The following is a 21565-nucleotide window of genomic DNA, read 5'->3' as shown; positions in this document are numbered from 1 at the left end:
AATAGCTTTTCATCATCAGTAACAACTGCTGTTAATATGCTCGTGCAGCATGGATGTGACCCTAACCAACACTGCATTTATTTTATGTCTTGTGTGTCACCCTTTTCTTGAAATTAAAACTTACTTCTTCTTCTTTTTCCTCATCTTCGTCTTCATCTTTTAATTTTTATTATTATTACTGATCGCCACATATTACAAGAATGGGAATTCATGTTGTCTACACAAAGTGATCAGCCTATAGTAGACTTGCTTAGCAGTGTTGTCTGCAATAAAAAAGGGCGTCCACTTATCATTACAAGCTAAGAATGAGCCCAAATCACAATAGTTGCCAGCCATGTAAGGAACTTCATTTGTTCCTTGTTCAGCACTAAAACAAGGAGAACGTGTCACAACATGTGTTGTCCATCAAACTGTCATAATATTTCAATGTGCGAACACAACTGGCAGCACTCTCAGCCTCACAGTTGTAAAGTCTTTAGATTACTGCATTATCATTATTAACTTTAATATAGATTATTAGACCTGAACATCCTTCAGAAAACCTGAAGGAATAAATGTTACTTTCTTGTAAGTGAATTTTTAAGCTTTTCCTTCAGTTTTTACAAATGTTCTTTTTGGTAATCTGACACTAAATCTGCACTGTGAAATGTTTTAATGAGAGTCACGTCATGTAGGAGCTCTGACTTAGGGGGCCCAACCCTTGGGTCCTGGGATGAGCAAGTAGTGAGCCCCCCTCAGCTCCAGCGGAGCGGTCCAGCAGCCCACACAGTAGGGAGCTCCTGGTTTAGGAGAGTGAGAATGTGTTTAAGCCTCCTTCTCCCTGCCATTTCCCCTCCAGGTCATCTTTTTAATCGCTCACCTGCTTAAAGGAGAGGCAATAACAAACGCACTGAAGTCAGGATACACACACCGGTCAGAAGACAATCTGTTGTAGTTTTGTGAGGTGTGAGGATGTTATAAAGACAGGAACAGTAGAAAGATTGTGTGACGTCTACAGTGGAGGACAACCAGATCACAAAAGTCTTTAACAAGTCTTTGACAGTACAATTCTTATTTTAGAGAAATCAAAGGAATACTAAAATGATGTATAAATGTGCAGAGTTTAGATTGGTGTGTGTGTGCGTGTGTGTCTTTTTCTTTTTGTGTGCAGATGTGTGTGTACACACTCCTTACCATTATTTGTAAAATTGTCTGAAATTAAATAAGGTGTGCATGCATGCATGTGTCCTCCATGTACAAACTTCATTTACAGCAGCCTACAGTATACATGGCTGTTCAATATGTATCATTAATTTGTTGAAATCACTGTTGAAATCTTACAGAGAGACACCTGCAAGCCACATATACATGTTCTGCTCCTGAAATTGTATTAGGCAGAAATGTTTTCGATAAAATCATCAAGCATTATATAGAAACACTGATTAAATGGAAATCTGCAACCATTTCTTCTCATGCTCGACAGGTCAAGGAAAAATTCAACTATCTTGAACTGGAAAAAAATCTGATAAATGTTAACTGTAAAGGCTCCAAAAGCAAATGTACCTAAATGTGGAACGCCTTTGAATATGCCATAATATAAACTCCCCATTTGCACCTCACTATTTGATTTAGGGTCTTTTTCTCATTTTAACAACAGATGACAAAGAGAGAAGACACGTACAGCAAGTTGTGTGTATGGAGTCAATGCACATGCTTCAGTTGTAGGAGTGTGTGTGTGTGTGTGTGTGTGTGTGTGTGTGTCTGTGTTACCATTTACTTTACACATATATATCCTCACTTCCCGTGTGCTCTCATGTCTCCCTATTTGCTCAAATTCATTTTAAATATTTTTTACTTTTCATCTCATCATTCATTTCTTATTTTCTATATTCATGTCTTTTCTCTTTTTTTTGTTAAAATGTGTCAGAATGTCTGTGGACTAAATGAAGAACTTCAATTGATTTTTAAAAAGAAAATCTCTTAAGCATATCCTCAGAATGACTGAATGTGTTAATGGTAAATTCACCTCATTTGCTCTGATTATGAATGGATTTCCATTTGAATTGCATGCTGTTAACTGTGCGTGTTTTGTTTCAGAAGGTACTACATGTTTCAATATCAATGATGCTTTTAACCATTTTCATACAGCAGCTATATAATAAAAGCACTGTGAAATCTTCCATCATGTGTCCTCATTGATTTTGTATGCGTAGTTTTAGTACACAGCATTTGGAGTGTCATGTTTTTAAAAAACTTGTAATCAGTGTGTACCTTTGTGAGGTTTTGCTGTAAAATTACACGTGGAAATAAATAATAATAAAAGCCTGTGAAGATGGTGTACTGTGTTTTTTTTATTGTTGAATGTGATAGATGTAAAAAAGATACAGAATAAAGTGTATATTGTCCTGTAACATCCACAAAGAATAGAGTTTGATAACAATTACTCTGTGAATGTAGTGTTATTCTTGTGTGTGTGTGTGTTTTCTTCAGACAGATTGCTCTCAATGTGTACAAATGTATTAATCTTGTCTAGAGTCCCTTCTCAAAAATATACAAAAACAATGACATCATAATAAGGAGCTGTCCGTCAACATGTGGTGCTGAATTACTGGCCGTAGTGCACCGTGTTGTGACTGATTAAAGTATATCCAAATACTTTTAATGCATGTGTTTTTTTTGTGTATGTTTCGTCAAAGTCACAAGTCAACTTGTTTCTGGAAAATTTATCAGTGCAACAGTTTCAACTCTCACTCTTCGTCCACCGTGTTCACACTCACTCACACGTGGACATCAGGCCCACTGTACTCGCCCGCAGGCTCTCTTGGTCATTATCCGCAGCTGGTCCATTTATGTCAGAGATTGCCCTTTAATCTAAATTTCATTCAGGTTCCTTTGACAGCTCAGAACCAACAGTTTAGACTCCTGTTTACCATTGCTGCATTTCTATTTTTAGATGCAATGCTCTTATGTAACGCTCACTCTCACATTATGGACCACTGCTGTCTGCTCCACTTGGCTGAATTGTGTACTCCCTGTGTGTGTGTGTGTGTGTGTGTGTGTGTGTGTGTGTGTGTGTAGTTAGATTCAATTACGTCTTGTAACTTCCATGAAGTAAAAATAAATTAAAAAGAAAGAAAAAACAGATCTATCATCATAATCATCATCATCATCATATATCGTCAATGATACATGTAGGTGGGAAAACTATAACATCAAAAAAACATTTAACAAAAAACACAAAATGTATCTAATTGAAGAAAAATCCTGCATAAGGCTGTTTTGTAAACTGTTATTATTTAGACCCCCATTTGGGCTCCTTTGTTAAAATACACTCAAAATGATTCTTACAAATTCTCAGGGTGAGTATGATGTGTATGCCAAGAGTGTGTTAATGTGTTAATGGATTTCACATGATACTGTAAGTGAGCCCTATCTACAGTTTATACAGTATTTCCATAAAACCAATAAAACATTAAGGAAAGCAAGCTTAATGTTGCAATCTTTTCTACCAGTTTTCATTAGGACAAATACAGAATCCACTAAAACACACTGGGGGTGTAAAATCGGACAGAGCAGTGAAAACAGTCTATACAGTGGTAGAATACTGAGTCTGGTAGTATAATATTCATAATCATGAACAGCTGGATTTTCATGTTGGATTTTTGTTGTTGCATTTTCAAACAAGATATTTTAACATACTCAACAGCAACAACAACTAAAAAGTTGATTTTTCATAACTTATAAAACATCTGAAAACTGCTCAGTTCACAGTGATCAATAATGCAGTCTGTAGAAATCAATACACCATCAATGATCAGGTTTGAAAGTATTATTTTGCACGGCAAAGGTGTTTTAATATATATACTGTATTTAGTCTTAAGCTGCAAAAATATGAACAAATCTAAAATATTTACATCTTATGCACTGTAATGCAAAGAGTCCAGCATCTTACCGAACTGGTTACAAACACAGCCTGCAGGTTTGGCATGACTACTTAATGTGTACAAATCATGATGCATGTACAATGACAGACATACAAACTGTAAAAGAGGCAGCAGGTAGAAGGAGTAGTGATACAGTCTCACGGTAGAACGATGAGTGAGGCTGTCAAGAACAAATATAAAACACTGAAAGAAATTTAGAAGAAACACCCATTACAGAAATTCAAAGAATTTACAAAGAGCTGCAGTTGCTTGGTAGAAGAGCAGTTTGACGTCAAAGTGAAATTGTTGGACACTTATGGAAAAGGTGTGTGCGACTATTAGAAACATGAAGAAGATCAGACAACGGTGTAAAGAGTGGACTGCTGAAGGTGTAGAAAAAATGCTAAGCAATTGTGAAAATACACATTGCTGATATTTACCTGAGGAAGGCAAAGCAGAAAGATAGGACATGAATTATATATAATGATATGTAATTAAGAATTAATAAAGCTGCAGAGGTTCTGGGATGAGGAGACAAATATATAAGATAAAAAAAAATGGATGTGTGTGTGAAAGAAGGAAAGAAAAGCATCTGATGTGTTAGATTATACTGTGTATATAAAAATATTTAAATCTTTAAACCTCACTGTAAAACCTTGCAGGGTGAAACTGGATGACTGTGAAACACAGTATTATTGTTTTTGTTTATTTAATCATTAGTAACACAGCAAGGCCTATTACATAAGAAACTGAAGAGGAAAGTGGCAAGAAAAGCATAAACAGTAAAACAACATAACAGCTCAGGAAATGCCGTTTCACATACGTTTGACATTTTTACAAAATACGGGACTGATGACAGGGAGGACTGTGGTAACAGTAGGTGGTAGTAATGCTCTGGTTTGTTGCAATTTGCCGTCAAAGCAGAAAAAGAACAAGAAAATTGGCCAATCACAGACAGCCAAGCGCTGATGCGGAAGCGTCCAACGCGGAAGTGATATCCTAAATCCTTTTTGACGCATGCATTTGCACTTTGAGCCGTTCTTATTACATTAATACAGACATTATAAATCCAGGATTTAGCATCATCACATATACAGACAGAGGCGTGTGCAGTGCAGCTATGTCGTCCAGCGCAGAAGCTGTGTTTCGGGCCGTGGAGACGCCGCTGTTCTGCCTCGGTGCTCTGACCGCGGCCTGGCTGTCTGTGTGCTCCGTGTGCCGGCTGCTGTCCGGGATCAGAGTGTGGGTGCTGGGCAACGGACGGCTCGTGTCACCCACCACACTTGGGAAGTGGGCAGGTGAGAAACTGTATAGGAACAATAACGTTAAAGATAAGATGTTTTATGTCATTCAAGTTTTTAATTTCTTTTTAATTTTATTTAAACCGCACAAACATCATTTGCAAACATTGATAAAATTGATAAAGTATCATAATTACCAAGCTACCATACCGTATAAACATAGTCAGAGTTATTATTGGAGTCCATTTCTTCTTAGTTATGACAAGTTTCACAAGTGTTATTAACAATCAAGGAAGTTTTTCCTGGCCACTGTGGCCAAAGTGCTTTCTCATGGTGGGAACAGTTGGGTCTCTGTAATAACATTATAAAGAGTCAGTCAGACCTGCTCTATTTGTAAAGTGTCATGAGATGACCTTTGTTGTGATCTGGCGCTATATAAATTAAATTGAATTGAATTGAATTGAATCTTCGTTTTGGTACAGGGGTGTCACTGTTTAGATGAGCATTCATTTGAACCTGAAGTGCTTGTGAAACTAAGGAAAATGTCTCTGCTGTACGGTTGTATTAACCAGCCATCCTTTCTTTAAATATCAATCCAAGCTGCCAAAATGTCAGAAAAAAAACAACAAATAGTTTCTGTCTCTAATCCACACACCTCACATGAATATTCATTTTCAGATCTAAACCTCTCCAACACGTTTTACTGGTTATATTCAATGTTCAATGTCAAAGGAGCTTCTCCAAATTCATTACTATTATTAATTTGTTTTTACTTTTTATTCTACACATCACATCTCTTGTCTTTTACCTTGTTGGTTATTCATAGTCACATTTTACTTAAACTTAGCCTGAAATACCTTTGTGTCACTGTGAAAGAGTAACTGAACATGAAGCTTTAACAGCACTGTTCACTGACCTCTTCTGGCAGAAAGTTATAGTCTGCTGCATCTCTGACCACATCCAACATCATGCTTATAGGTGATGTGTGCAGCAGCTCAGCTTTTAACAACCTTACACTTGTTGTCTCCAGTTTAATTTGGCAATAATACTTTGATGTGTGTTTGATTATTTATGGCAACAGCAAACAACATATTTATTTAAATAGCTTTTAAACGTAGCATTTAACTTTAGCACATTTTGTTTTGGATGTACCAACAAGTCTTGTTTGGCCGTTTCAGATGATCATATATATATATATATATATATATATATATATATATATATATATATATATATATAATAAACCACTGAGCAATGAAGGCCTGGAAGTCTTGGACCAACCTGCATGAGGAACTGTATTAAGGAAACACCGTCTATAATATGTATATCCATGAATACTATTTGCAATGTTCCTGTAGTTTTACAATCTTTGTCTTGAAATTCTTCCTGAATTAGTTTACTTTACTTTAACCAGTTAACAAAATAGTTCTATATTAGATACACCCTCAATTTGAGAACATGATTTTAGATTATTTTTTACAATAAATAGTGATGGTGTTGTGCATTATATTGAGGGGGGGGGGCCCCCCTCAAGAGTGGAAATGTGAAGGACCAAAAAATTAGAAACACCTCTCAATATAATGTAGTCCTGTATGACACCACCTTTAACTATGACCTCAGGAATAAACATATAGTTAAATTTACACATTTCCAACAATGTCAACAACAACTGACCATCATAAACTTTGTAAAGGTAAAACTTGTCTTGGATTGCATTTGATTGTACAGGTTATTTTCTTTAATGAAGTCAATTTTGTTCTTTGAACATGTCATGAAGCACCTGTGCAGTACTGTGCTGTTGCGCTGTGTCACGGTTGTCTTGCATAATAAGCTAACCCCGACTGTTTAATGGTTCACACTGGTGATTGGGAAGTCTCCAGCCTTCTGATACTCCTTCAGCACATACTTGTTACACGTGGCTTCTTTGCCTGAGCAACAGCAGCCTACACTGTTAGTCTGTGGTACTTTTCACATGAAATGAGGAATGGGCAGGGAATGATCAGCCTTTTGTCATCTGGTGTAAACTGTAGTAAATCTTGTAGATTGGATTACAGCGAGGGGATTATCAAACCAGACTGAATACTGTCCAGCATGCCCACTGAGTGAACCTTGGAAGTTTGAACAGACTGAAGGGATTGATTTAATGTTGGCGAGTCTGGTGTTCAAGGTTCACATCATAATACAAAAAAGCTGTACAAGGTATTAGTGTTTTTAGATACTGTTATATTACATTGCATCCTACATTGTCAGTGGAAATAACAAGATGAAGAGCGCTTGTTAATAGTGTATATTTCACAATCCTAAATTATTTAATGTGTGTATTTACCTTTTTACTTGGACACTGGGCTCCCCGTATTTTAACATTTTTACCAGTCTTGATTGCGAGCAGTCGTTTCCAACCCGTGCAGTCACAGTCACAGTCACATCAGTCTGCCAGAGAAACCCAAATGTTTTGAGGATGCGAGCTCGAGTTGCCTTTGATCTTTTTGTGTGCAGCTAAAAATGGAAACGCATCAGACGGGTTTTTATTTTTGGATTACACATGCAAAATGATTCAGAATATCCAATGAGGCAAAGGAGCTCGTTTGCCTCGGCTGCTGCTTTCATTCACAAACTTTGTGTCAGTGAAGTGGACTTGATTGAGAGGACGGCCTGATTATGTAACCGGACCAGAGCCATTCATGAATGAGACGCATGGTCCTCGAGATTCTGGTTCACTGGTACCCACATCTCCCTTTTTTCTGTGTGTGTGAGTGAGAGAAAGATAGTCTGTGGCAGTATTACAGCCATTGTAGTGGTATCCCAATCAAATGGTGTCTTCCTGTCTGACACAATGCTTCAGTTATTAATAATATAGCTGCCTTATTATATAGTAACAATAAATGATTGTAAAACTTGTGAGTGTATGGCGTTAGGTTCTACCACTTAAATTGCACAAATCACTCAATAAATACGAACCTGTTGGTGGCACAAAATAGCATCTGTCTTGCTTATCAGGGCTTGGACATTGTTGCTCATCCAACATACGCACACATTACAATGGTTTCATTTGTTATAATAATAGTCATTGTTGTCAGATACGGTTGTAAATTATTTTATTATTTTGATTGTTCTAGTAGTGCTTGGTGCAATGTTAAATTACATTAGGGCTGCAACTAATGACTATTTTCACAATTGGTTAATCTACAATCAATCATTTTGTAGTATAAAATTAGAGAATTACAGAAAATAGCACAACATGCCCAGTATGAATTCCCAAAGCTCAAAGTGATCTTCAAATGTTGTGTTTGTCCAGAACCCAAAGACATTCAGTTTACTGATGATATAAAACAGAGGAGAGAAGCAGCAAATTCTCACATTTGTAAAGGTGGTACCAGACAATGTTTGACGTTTGATTGAAACAAATAAACGATTAAGTTTTATTTCTGCATGAAATGGTTTGTTACAAATGCTGGTTGTGTTACTCCCCGAGTGGAAAGAAAGCAAGTCTGGAAGTAGGTCAGGACTTGGCTTATATTGTCACAAATATTAACAAATGGGGTATGTTGGGCAAATCCTCATTATGTCTTCTTGAAAAGTCCTTTAATTATGTGCAACAATAAAGTGATGTTGGCTATCAAACCCAACACCCAAATGGTGACACATAGTAGCACTATCATCAGAACACCTAGCCAGTCTAACCTACATTTGCAGAAGACAGCAGTCCCTAAAATAGATCTTGTTTTTTTTTACTGAAGGGAACATGCACTCAGCTGTAAAAGCTTTTTTTTCTGTTCCGACTGCAAAACAGTTCATTCTTAAAACAACTAAAAATAACCCAGCCTATGTTTCCCTCATCATTGTGCCTGCAGACTCTCCATCACTCTGCCCTCCTCTTCTCTGTGCTATTTTTAGTTGCCCCCAGGATCCCCCATGTTCGTGTTTGTCATTTTCTCTCCTCTGTCCTCCCCCTCTCCCTTCTGTTTGGCTCTGCTGCAGCCCTAGAGGATGCTTAGCACCTCAGCATCATCTGTACTCAGGAAGATCACACAAAGGGGAGATGGGTACAGCAAAGGGCCGATAGACAGATGAGTAAGAGAAGCAATGAATAGTATTGTCAAAATAAAATATTTGCTTAAAATAAACTTTATTATCTCTGCAGGGATATTTGAATTAGACATTGCGGCAACAGCACAAATAACATTTCATGAAAACATCAGGTGTGCAGTGCTCAGCGATATGACTGTGCTTTGTCGTGATAAAAAAATATCATATTTACAATAGTAATCATGATGTATATAATGTTTGTTAAATGCTTCTAATTCTCAAAAAAAAAAACATGCTATGGAGTAAAAAAGAAAATCGATTTAATTAGGGATGCACTCAGCCAATATGCCACATCGGTAGCAACGCTGATACTGACCTTATTAGGCAGATCAGGTATTGGCCATGATGTGACGGGTCCACATTAAAAACAGTTTCTTCATCACCGTCATTATTCACTGTTTTTCGCCTTCAGTTACATTTATTCAGTCATGACGGGCTGCCAACTCGGTTATTAGTGCCACAGCAATCTCAGCAATTACCTACTCCAGCATATAGTCAATTTTATTTATGTAGCCCAATATCACAAATCACAAAAGGTGCTTCAAACACAACAGATGAAGCTTTACTACTTGATTCCACCGGGCACAGCTGTGACGTCACACAGCTTCATACCCCTCGATCGGGAGTCTACACAGGGCGTTTTATTTAGTTCCTGTGTCTGATTTCCTGCCCGCCTCAGTTTCCATCAAAAATAGGACAAGAAGTCTTTATATTTTACTGAGCCAGGCAGCAGATCACAAATAACCAAAATAATGCCGAACCACAATGACATTTTTTTGTCAATAGACTTCTAATCTTTAATCTTCTTTTGTTTTGAGATTGCACGTATGTCGGTGCACCTCGCATGTAGTATTTAATGAGCCTAAGAATCTAAAAGCCCCGTTAGCGGACCCTAGAGGCTGCGCTGCTCAGTGCACCCAGCCAAACTGATGTGGTTTGATTTGACCTAACCAACCCACCAATATTCCCACCCTAAGTGCACTTCACTCTCACAAGTAGGTCTAAACCACAATGCAAAAGAAAGAAAGAACAAAACAACATAAAATAAGAACAGAATTGTAATTACACACAATGTACACCTAAAAACATAAGATGACGAACAATACAGTTTACACAAGGATAAGATGAATATTGCTCTTTAAGCTCTTTCAGGTTACACAGGGACATATTGTAACGCCCTGACTCTCCATCCCACTCCCCATCTACTTTTTGTTATATTTAGCCAGAGGTGTGATGAATAGTTCCTTCTGAAAGATGGGAATTGCTAAAAATAGGCTCCTGCTGCTGCTGCTGTTTGTGCCAGGCAGTTCCAGGGCATCCGCTCGCTCGACTGCCACTGATGACAGAGAGGACCTAACTTTCCCTCTCCCCCTCTCTCTCTTTGTCCTCCTTATTCACCTCGTACCTCGTGCTGCAGTACATCTGTCTATGCTGACATTCAGCCTTTTACCCTTGAAAGTCAATGTATTTTATTTTTCTAAAGCTTTTCGTGCTTGGTCATCATTAGTGGTTTTGCACTGCACTTTCCATGAATCACTTGTGGTGATAAAAGTTCCTTAAGGTGGCGCTCTTTGTCTGTTCATCTGTGGTGGCTAGCACTGCTTACATCTCCTGCACTGTTTTTCAAGTGTTAAAATGTGTTTCCCTTGGTGTTTCGTCTTCATTTTAAATCTCACACTAAGGAGGGTAAAGAAAACAAATCTGTACTTGTGAGTCTGCAGCGGGAGAGGCAAAACATCCCTGGCCTCAAATTTTAAATTATTTTCTCCTGAGGAAATATTTCTTCAAACAGCGCTAGCAGCTCAAGCTAACAGAGACAGAGACAGAGAAAAGTCTGTCTAAACTGTGCTCACTGCCACAAGTTTAAGGCCAAATGCAGATATAGTAAACGTGTGGCTACGTCAAGGTTATCCAGGTTTGTAATGTCTAATTTTGGTCCAGGGCTTTTCATGGTTCGGGAAAGGCTCCTTTAATAAAGGAAACCTTGGTGCTGCAGCGCTCAGTGATATTTTAGACAATCTTCCACCTATGCAGCAACAGATTCAGGAAGGCCTTTTCCTGTGTCAACATGACGATGCCCCCGTGGACAAAGCCAGGCCCCTTAAAAAATGTTTGACTGACCTGTATTGAGCCCTGACCTTATTAAATTCTGTGTTTTCATATTTGATTTAAAACAGTATATACTTTGTCCTGCTAATTCAGTCTCTATCTGTCCTTTCCTTTTTTTAGTTGTGACGGGAGCCACAGATGGGATTGGGAAAGCTTATGCGGAGGAGGTAAGATTCCCCCAGTCTCTGGGAATTTTCAGACTCCTAAACAACAGAGGACTACAGTGAAACAAGAGGGGGAGAGAGTTGGGTGGAATTTCTGTCTCTGTCTCTGTCAAACACTTATTAAGTCATTCATAAAGGTGTGCTTGTAAATAGAGTTTTCTACCTGTAATCTAGTTTTTTAAGCTTGAACATTTAGGTGTGTATCTGTTATTTCAATGGGTCGATCCGGCAGTTGCGGAGGCCTCGAAGAATCCGCCATTATTCCGTTTGTTTGAGTAATGCAAACCTGTTGGACGCTGGGTGAGCTGGTAGCCTTCCTGAGTGCAAACTCACTGGTAGGTGATTGACAGGTGTGTCCAGCCAGTTGTGTTGTTCGTAGCGATTCCAAAGACACTGATTGATCAGAAGCTGAAGAGCCCACCCCCTCTTCCTTGCTGGTAATCCCCCTTTTGTACCACACTGTGTACAAACACGCAGTAAACCTGTCAGATGTCTGTGCTCGTGCAGACAGACGCTGGTGCGTGATCTTTTTTCGATCAAAACAATCATGGCTGACCAGTGTGATGAAGCTCTAGCTGAGCATGTCCGTATTATGAATGCATTAAGGAGCACCATATACACTTCATCACCTCTTCGTTCAGACAGGAATGCAGTTGAAAATGTGATCATCATCAAGCAGCAAAACCAACATAACGGGTACAAAACTCTATTGTCAAGCAAACCTTTGTGAATGATTTAATATATATCTGTAGATATAATACATCTACAAACTGACTACTTAAATAGTACACCTGCTGAATTGACTTTCCGAATATAAAAGTTGTTTTAAGAAGACTTTAGACTAATTGCAGGTTGATCATCACTACAGGCCAAAGTAATATGTGTTGAAGTGCACACGTGTCGCCTTTTGTTAATTGATTTTGGTGTTTGCAGCTTGCCCGCAGAGGCTTTGCCATCGTGCTGATCAGCCGCTCTCAGGAGAAGCTGGATGATGTATCCAAGGCAATCTGTGAGTGCCTGTTCTATTTTATTTTTTCAAACATGCAGTGTAAATGTAGACAAAAATGTTGCCAGACATGAATAGAAAGTGAATGTTTTTCTGTTGAGTTTCATGCAAATCACTGTGAAATACAGTGTGTAGCTCAATATTACTCTATTTAATCCATCAGTCGAACTATTCCCCCATCTTACAGTCAAGGGAAATCATCAGTACCTGTGGTCCAAAGGCACAAGGCTAATACTAATATAGTGTTAAGTATGACAGCTGCTAGACTAGAAATCAGTCTTAATGATCCATGCTGCTATACGGCCTCATTTATCCCGAACCTGAAATGTTGCATCCATATTGCACTGTGTGATAGTCCAATAGGGCTAAATGATTAAAGACTAAATGATATTGCATTGAATTGCGTGTTTTTCACAACTGAGTGGAGATTCAGCAGGACTCTTATGCTTTTGGTTATGAGGCAGTAAAGCCTCCTGCTGGAGCTGAAAGTGAATCTATCCAATTAAATGAAAGCTTCCTCTTAAGGGAGGGATATCCTCATTGATGATGACGGATTATTCCAGGGTTTAAATATTTTTCTCTCTGCTCTGCTCTTCCTTTTCCAAGTGACTATTTGGTAGCAATGTGGTCATTCATAAATGCTTTACACAAGCGAGTAGTAATTTCCTGTGTCTTTCATTGTTTCTCATATATATTTATATGCAAATTTAAATGTTTATGCATATTTATTCCCTCAGCGAGCAAATGTGGTGTGGAGACAAAAACGATTGCAGCTGACTTCAGTGCTGTAGACATCTACTCTAAGATTGAAGATGGACTTGCAGGACTGGAGATTGGAGTATTGGGTAAGACTGCAGCAGGTGCTGAGGCCACCTCACTTTTTATAAAATGTAATGTGCCGGTCCTATGAGATGACAAACTCTGAATCAAGGATCATCAGGAATGCTGTGTAATCCTCTGTGATAAATGTAAGTTTCTCATGTAATCGTAAAGGTTAATTTATCCTGGCTTCTTCAGCCCTTTGCTGCCCTCCTAAGATTGGAAAGAGGAATAACACTCCACATTACAAAAATGTAATCTTCTTTTCATCCATCACTTTGTCAACATTATGTAGTATTTTGAATGTGACAGTGCTGTTGTTTTTCTTTTGTTTACAGTGAACAATGTTGGAATATCCTATTCTTACCCTGAATTCTTCCTCAACGTCCCCAATCTCAACAATGTAAGTTAAAAGTTTATTGTTATTCTATTTGCCATGAATGTATAAATGATTACACCATACATGTATATGAAGAATGAAATGTAAGTTTGAAACATTTTAACATTTCACGAGATTGTAAAGTATGGAAGTGGTAATAATAGCACATCCTACAACATATGGTGTATGTCATGTGTTTTATATGTTTATTAAGTTTGATCAGTCTAGCTCTACTACAAACTGGGTCCTTTACAGTTAGCTGTTTGGAAAGTTTTGCTCTCAGATCATTTTTCCGCCTCATAAATTTGAGTTAAATAGGTAAAAGCGCCCTCATGTGCAGATAGAACTGAGCTTCAGACAAAGTAAAACTGCACAAAGGAGGCCAGCTGAGTAAGACCTTATCAAATATTGTACTATCTTGCTCCCTGTGTCGTTTTTGCTGAAAGGTGCCCACTGCAAATACCAGATAATGCAAAAGCATAGTGAAAGAGTAGCACACGTGGAGAAGGGTCGTAAAGTTAGCAAACTGACTCAGTATTGTTTGTTACACAGCTTTAACTACAAAAAGTTTGCTAACATTAGCCACCATAAGCTACTGGTCATACCAGACTAAGGCAGCGTTGGAGTTAAACTTTTAATTTGTGAGAGAATGTGTGTGCGGTGAACAGCCTTTGGCATTTCAGCAGATATCTTGTGTTTTAAAAAAATCGCAAGATAACATCTTTAATACCTGCAGTTAATACTTGAACGGATGAAACTGTCTACATTTCTGATCAATGATAACTATAAATAAATCACAAACACTGTAGTGTAGTAATGCTTCTGTTCTTGTTTCAGTTCATCGACACCATGGTCAACATTAACATAACATCAGTGTGCCAGGTGAGTGTTATTATTTTAAAACATGTGGAAATGTTTTCAGATACTCTCATAAAGTCAACGTGGAGACACCGAGCAGGGATTATCCTAAATAAGTGGTTCAGTGTCAGCGTGCACAGCATGGACTCTGTAGACTTGGACTTGTAAATGTCTGTCGCATGTCTCACTGTGACGTCTGGGTTGCCTTTAAGTCATTAAGTTTGTCCAAGTGGACGGCTGAGATAGTTAGATCCACTGTCAGGTAGTCCGGCAGACCGCCCCCCCGCACACACACACACCAACACAACACAGTGACATAAAGCATAGTAAGTCACTTCCGTCCCTATTCTCCATGTTCGGCAGTTCCCAGAACAACAGCTAGAGTCCACCCACTCTCTTACCACTTAATTTATGTCATTCAATATTTCTTTAAACTGCTCCCTCTGCTATCATTATCATTTCCTTTCTCTCTTTGTCTTCCCTCCCCAATCACCTCTCCACACACAACCCACACACACACTTTTACAAATGTGGATGCACACCTCCACACTCTTGTCCACAACCCACACACATTAATAGACTTTTACTTGGTTTCTCACTCCCTCTCTTTCCCTTTCCGTTGTTTTTCCAGATGACACGACTTGTTTTACCTCGCATGGTGGAGAGGTGAGTTTGTCTGACTTGAGCAGTAAGTGATTTGTTATTACATCACTGATGTCTGTGAATCTTTAGTCATCAACTCCAGCACAAACGTTATTAAGTAATGTTGTTGAATTACCTATTTATCATCCAGCCCTATGTGTTGCTTAATGCATGTGTGCTGGTGTTAATTACTAAAGATTTATTATGTTTAAATGGTATTGTGATGATATGATCATATCATGTTATCATTTTATAAAATAGTTTTATCTAAATCAATGACTAATTTTGGTTCTTTTTCCATTTTACATGTGAAGAATTGTATTTGACATCGTAGTAGATATTTAAAGGAATAGCTTGGATGAGAAAATAGATACCACTCTCATATCTTAAATATAAAGCTAGAGCCAGGAGACACTTAGCTTAGCACAAAGACTGGAAACAGGAGGAAACAGCTAGCCTGGCTCTATCAAAAGTAAAGAAACTCTGCCTAACCAACAACCTCTAAAACTCACTAATCAACACGTTATATCTTGTTTGTTTCATCTGTGTAAAAACTGAAGTGTAATAATAATAACTGGTTTTATGTGGTTATGTGCCGGACTACTTCTGTGCTGGACACAGTGATTTCCTAAAATGTTGAATTATTCCTTTAATTACACTGAAGATCAATTTGATCATTTAATCATAATTTTGCATACATTTACCATATTTTGATATACCTCGATCGCCAGTCGTAGCAGCACGTCAGTTGATAGTAAAGGAACTGATCTGTTTAGTGAATAAACCTAAAGACAAGCAAAGCTTATATGCAATCAAGATTGACTTTCAATCAAACATTGCACCCTCCAGATCTACACTGATGTGTGTGTGTGCACACTTTTAAATAATTAATTTTTACAATAGCTAATAGTGTTAATCAACAGGATTCTTACTTTTTAGGAATGTTGTATTGTAATGTTGTGATGGGACGTATATGTCTTAAAGTCTGCATTACAGCGGATGTACACTATATACTGTTGTAGATGAGTGAAATTAAGTCTGAAATCTCTAGTTTAGATTAAATATTGTATGAAAGGACTACCGGCTGGAGCAAAAATATCCTCAGATCCTCAGATTGTAAATATTAAGGTATTGATGTTACTGTATCTTTGATCTTATCAATATCCACCAGCTCCTCTTTGATGTACAACAAGACCAGTTTGGGTTCAACTTGCCAGCACACACAGTTCCATGTTCTCTTTTCATTCTGGGATTGATCTCAGGCTGAAGTGTTTGTTGCATTGCATCCTGTTTGGCTCATTCTTTGTTTTTTTCTCAGTGTAAAAGAGCATTTATTTATATTCCTGTGTTTCCAGGAAGAAGGGGGCCATCCTCAACATCTCTTCTGCTAGTGGAATGTACCCTGTTCCTCTCCTCACTGTCTACTCTGCCTCCAAGGTAATTGCAATACATGCTTTATGACCTTTTCTTCAAGTGTTAACTGCAGAGCTATCTATAGACGCATCCCAGCCTCATAAACGGTTTACATCTTCCCATATACTGTGGTCCCTGAGGAGAAATCCATCTTTGTCCTCATGTTATGAATTATTCTGTCAAATCCACCAACATATATTGAGGCAAAACTTATCTGCTGATGACTATAGGTGTTAGTTCAACATTTATTTGGATGTAGGGATAAAGTGATTATAAAGGGATCGTCTTTCTTCATATTTGCTGTTTTAATTGTTGAACATAAATAAGTCGGTGACTAACTCGGGTCCCGAGGTAGTGTACCAATTAAAAATGTTTATAGGAGCATGTGGTGTCATAATGTTTTATAACCGTCTCATGTGTGTTTGTTAGCTTAAAAACAGCCTGCTGTTCACAGTTTCAGCTGATTAATTTGCTGGTGTCTTAATACTGGGTCATGTTTATCTGCTAAATCCCAGTTTCTGCAATGCAAGTTTAAAAGTGCATCTAAAATTCATGTATGGTGAATCTTACATTTAACACTCAATTTAATCATCTCAATTCATTGCACCTGCCATTAACATTGTGAAAGTACATTTTACATGAACTCTTTGCCAGTTTTTATACAGCAAGTTTTGTGTTCTTTTGTGTTATTTTTCTTTTTACTGAAATTTTAGTTTTTATCTTAATGACCTGCCTTTATCTTATATAGGCATTTGTGGACTTCTTTTCTCGAGGACTGCAAGCTGAATACAAGAGCAAAGGCATCATCATCCAGGTAAATCATGAACCAACTCTTGTTCTTCTGCAACAAGCCCACATGGTTTTGTTTGGTGGTTCATAACTATAGTTAAAAATGCAATTTGAAGGAAAATCGAGGGTTATGAAAAATAATGTTGTCTCAACACTATCTATACTTTACCGAGATATGAAACTTGTTCATTAATGTAACTGTGTTTCTTTCTTCTTTTCCCAGAGTGTTCTGCCATTTTTTGTTGCAACCAAGCTGAGTAAAATCCGACGGGCTACGCTGGACAAGCCCAGCCCAGAGCGCTACGTTTCAGCTGAGCTCAACACTGTGGGGCTACAAACCCAGACCAACGGCTACCTGCCCCATGCCATTATGGTAAGTCTGGGTATGTAATGCTGGTAGCTAAGAACACAGAGACTTATGTAAATGCATTCCATGTATTCTTTTTTTTTAATCTTCATTTGACCTGAAAGTGCTTCAGCCTGTTGGAACTTAAAATCACACCGCAGGCCAAATCTTCCTGATTTATATAAATGTACTACATTTAAATGTACCTCAAGTATTTGGCAGGTATGGAAGCACAGCTGGAGTGATACGACTCTAACACAACTGGTTTCTCTGCAGTAATAGATCTGGTACAGCATAACACTCATTAGAAAAAGTGAGAATCGTGTCACAGATAGTCAAGGTCTCCCTTGGCAACAAGACCGAAACCTCATCGGGCTGTAATTTCACTTTACACAAAAGAGCTTCCTACCTGCTCATCTACATTCACTAAATTAATGTTGTGTCAACAGTTGCTAAAGCATCTGTCAAAAGGTAAACATCCTCTGAAATAATGGAGTGGGATGCTCCACTACCTTGCAGCTTTGTCTGCATCCCAACACAGTAATTACTCTGTAGAGACACAAGCGTCAGGAATGAAACGGAAACACAAATTTAGTTACGATTTTTCAGGCGTGTTCATTTTAGCAGGGGTAACGGAGAGCAAGTAATTTTCTCCTTCCAGTCCCTCTATGTTGAGTTGGATATTGTTGAACTATGCAGCCTGAATATCAATGATCATGTTTATTGATATACATATAAATAACAACACCATCCATTTCAGCATTACAGCTGGTCAATAAATCATATTAAGCATAAACAAGCCTTTGTTAATCCTGTGCAGTCAACCGTTTTTGTGCAGATAACATAAACTCAGCGCAGATCTTTCCAGTCATCTGCCCCAATATTTCACTAAACCACAAGCTGCCGACAAGTAGTGTCTGCTCTGATTATCTACATTGCCTCTCCCTTCAATTGTGCAGTGCAGCTTTGCCCATATCCCAGTAATAATCCACAGTTCACCCGTATCTAATTTAGACTCAATCTGCAACCTTTTACATGTTCACAGACAACAGTACATGTTTTGTCATCTTTGCTGTAGTTGGTTTGTTTATATGTTATTTGGTTGCACAATTTCAGATTTCATGGTAAAAGACCTTGAATAATAAAATTAAATTGATATGGGCGCTTACAAAGAGTCTAATAATTCTAATAAATTCAATAATGTATCATTTTAGAAAAATAACAAATTTCATCTTTTAAAGTAAATTAGCATGACGAACAAAAAGAATGCAATTAAAAGGAAATCTTTTGGTAATTAATTGAATATGGTAATGTTTAAGTCGATGAAAGAACCGTTTATGACGCTTCATAAAACTGCTCCTTACTTAAAAAGAGGATTAAAAACAGTGGGGGTTTCTTCAGAACAAAAATCAACTGTTTCAAGTGCCACACTGTTGTCTGAGAAGCTGTTAAAGTTGAGTGAACTGACATTATGGGTAAAGCAGAAAAGGTTTTATTGCTGTAATTTGAACTGCCTACTTATGCATGATTTATAAAAATTAGGTGAAAAGCTAACAGCTGAATGAATTTGTCCAGAGAGATAAGTGTACCATGTTTAATGTTGGTCGTTACAAAAAAAAACCAAGGGATTGTATTGTAACTTTAGATATCATCAGATATGAGATAAGGTTTTAAAAATGCTGAAATGGATATTTAAGTTTGCAGAGACTTGTACCAAAATGGCTGTAAGTTATGCATCATTTGAGCATTGAAGCATGAGCATTAAAACAGCATTTTCCTTTGCACAAATTTGGTTGCCACAGTTGTTGCTCCTGTGGGTTGGAAATTAATAATGAATGCTAATCTGTTATTTGTAAATGCCACCAGCTGACCATGTAATTTCCCTCTGAAGGGCTGGGTGACTACAGCTCTGCTCCCTGCCAAGATCCTCAACAGCTACGTGATGGGGATGGGTTTGTCCCAGCGTGCTCGTTACCTCAAGAAGCAAAAGCAGGGATAGATGGATCGTCAGCAGCAGACAGGGGGGGGCAACTGTGCTAATGACTCGTCCGACTACCATCATCATGGAGCAAGAAGAGAAAATGTGACAGTTTCTGGGCAACATCTCAGTTTCCCTCCCTCTGATACTCCCAGTCATGGATGATGTGAGGCAGTATCTGGCCACTGTTGCGGCTACATGTATTCAATCCAAACAGCTGTGTGAAACATACTGAACAAAGTGGTGAAAACGAAAAACAATTCCCAAAAGTATTGTTCAGTCTTCAAAACATGATCCAAAATTAAGCCTCCATGATAAGGGAAGGGTGTAGATAATTTGGATGTGTCTGCGAGTGGAGGCCTCTGTGTGTTTGTATCTTTGAGCCTCCTGTGAATATGTGGACTAGCTTAAAGCTATTAAGTAGAAGACTGGAGGTTGTACTTACTGTTAACATTTTCTAGAACACTTAAACAATGTGTTATCAAGATTTAAAAGGTGGTAAATGTTTTTGTAATATTAATAGCTTTCTTAATTCCTCATTCTTTTGGGTTTTTCTTGTCATTTCATAGATGTTTCAAAGCACCCAGATTAACACCTTTCTTCTTGAGCACCAACTCAAAATCATTAAAGATGTCTTGTTTGCTTTTTTCGTCTTAATATTTTCTCAGCAGTATTGATGTGGTGGTGAAGGGACCGCATGCATAATTTAACCAAACTACATTTCATCTGTAAAAATGAAGATGAGGCTCTGTAGAGGAATAGCCAGCACAGACGGAGAAGTTGTGGTAGAATATTAAAATGTGTTTTCTTTACATACTAAATTGATATTCAAATCCACTCTTACAACTGGCGTCTATCTGAAAATTCCAGAAATTTCTCTCAAAATACAGTGCGTGATGCATCTTTTCACCCGTGTTGTTTGATTTTCTAAAATGTTAAACCAAACCAAACAGATGAGACAAACCAATGAAATAGTGTAAAATCTCTGCTTGTGGCTCAGATATCGGCTTTAAGTTATGGTGTTTTAATCCCGATGGAGAATTTGTACTTGACATTTCAAGCATACAAACTGTTTAGGTGCAGGGACCAACTTCCGTTCCAAGGCTTTTCTCAAGGGTGATGGCATATTCCTGATACCTGGGATGCATGTTGTTTGGGGTGAAACCAGATCAAAGCAGAACATCTGGATACCATTGGAATGTACTGACTATATAGAAAAAATAAAAAAAACTTCATTGCATTTGTACTTTCAGCCATCAATAAATATCAATTCAAATAACTTCATCAAGTCATCTGTCTGTTCTGACTTCTTACATTCTGTGTCATGGCTGTAAGATTTAGAGCACGGAGGGGACACATTTTAGACTATTTTATACTAAATTCATGGAAAGGCCCGACGAGAAGAGTTCTAGTATTAATTCCATAATGGGTTTTGTCAGATATCACATGTAAAAAGTGTAAAATGTCTGTAAATCTCCTTATGAGCCACTGGCATGTCTGTCGGCTACCTTCACACCCAAGAATTCACTGTAAAAAGTCCACAAACTCTTCTGTGTAATAAAAACGCCTTATATACCCATGTTTTATTATACCCTTTTACAACCTATCAATCAGCTCATATAACTTCCTTGAGTGATTTTACCATTATTCGTCATTTTCACAGTCCATACCAAATGTGTTGCTTTTTCACGTTCTGCCTCTTCCCTCCCAAACATCACCGTCCGGTTCCCATGCCAACAGTTTCTGGGAGATTATTCCGGTGCTCTGGTATGGAAGCTGCGGAAATGTGTCATCACTGAGAATGTAGGAGGGGAGAGGAGCTCTGTGTGTGGA

At 38.0% G+C, this 21565-nt stretch overlaps 1 protein-coding gene across 1 annotated transcript; it reads left to right on the top strand.

Moving 5' to 3' along the window:
- Nucleotides 1-5008: 5008 nt before the first annotated feature.
- On the top strand, nt 5009-21229 carry hsd17b12b (hydroxysteroid (17-beta) dehydrogenase 12b). Its single transcript, XM_070902078.1, has 11 exons — nt 5009-5200; nt 11459-11505; nt 12436-12511; nt 13246-13353; nt 13666-13730; nt 14544-14588; nt 15196-15230; nt 16562-16643; nt 17368-17433; nt 17632-17781; nt 19646-21229. The coding sequence occupies exons 1-11, from the start codon at nt 5023-5025 to the stop codon at nt 19751-19753; spliced, it is 960 nt and encodes a 319-aa protein (XP_070758179.1). The 5' UTR covers nt 5009-5022; the 3' UTR covers nt 19754-21229.
- Nucleotides 21230-21565: the final 336 nt, after the last annotated feature.

Source organism: Enoplosus armatus, chromosome 1, assembly GCF_043641665.1.
Source record: "Enoplosus armatus isolate fEnoArm2 chromosome 1, fEnoArm2.hap1, whole genome shotgun sequence".
Taxonomy (NCBI): Eukaryota; Metazoa; Chordata; class Actinopteri; order Centrarchiformes; family Enoplosidae; genus Enoplosus; species Enoplosus armatus.
Note: the sequence above shows the minus strand (reverse complement) of the source record. Positions and strands in the feature narration are given on the sequence as shown.

What these genes read in the sequence shown, in the direction of transcription:
- hsd17b12b (XM_070902078.1), top strand. Translation starts at nt 5,023, where the DNA reads ATGTCGTCCAGCGCAGAAGCTGTGTTTCGGGCCGTGGAGACGCCGCTG. An exon ending in GGAAAGCTTATGCGGAGGAG is followed by an intron (nt 11,506 to 12,435) that starts GTAAGATTCCCC and finishes TGGTGTTTGCAG; the next exon opens with CTTGCCCGCAGAGGCTTTGC. An exon ending in ACTGGAGATTGGAGTATTGG is followed by an intron (nt 13,354 to 13,665) that starts GTAAGACTGCAG and finishes TTTTGTTTACAG; the next exon opens with TGAACAATGTTGGAATATCC.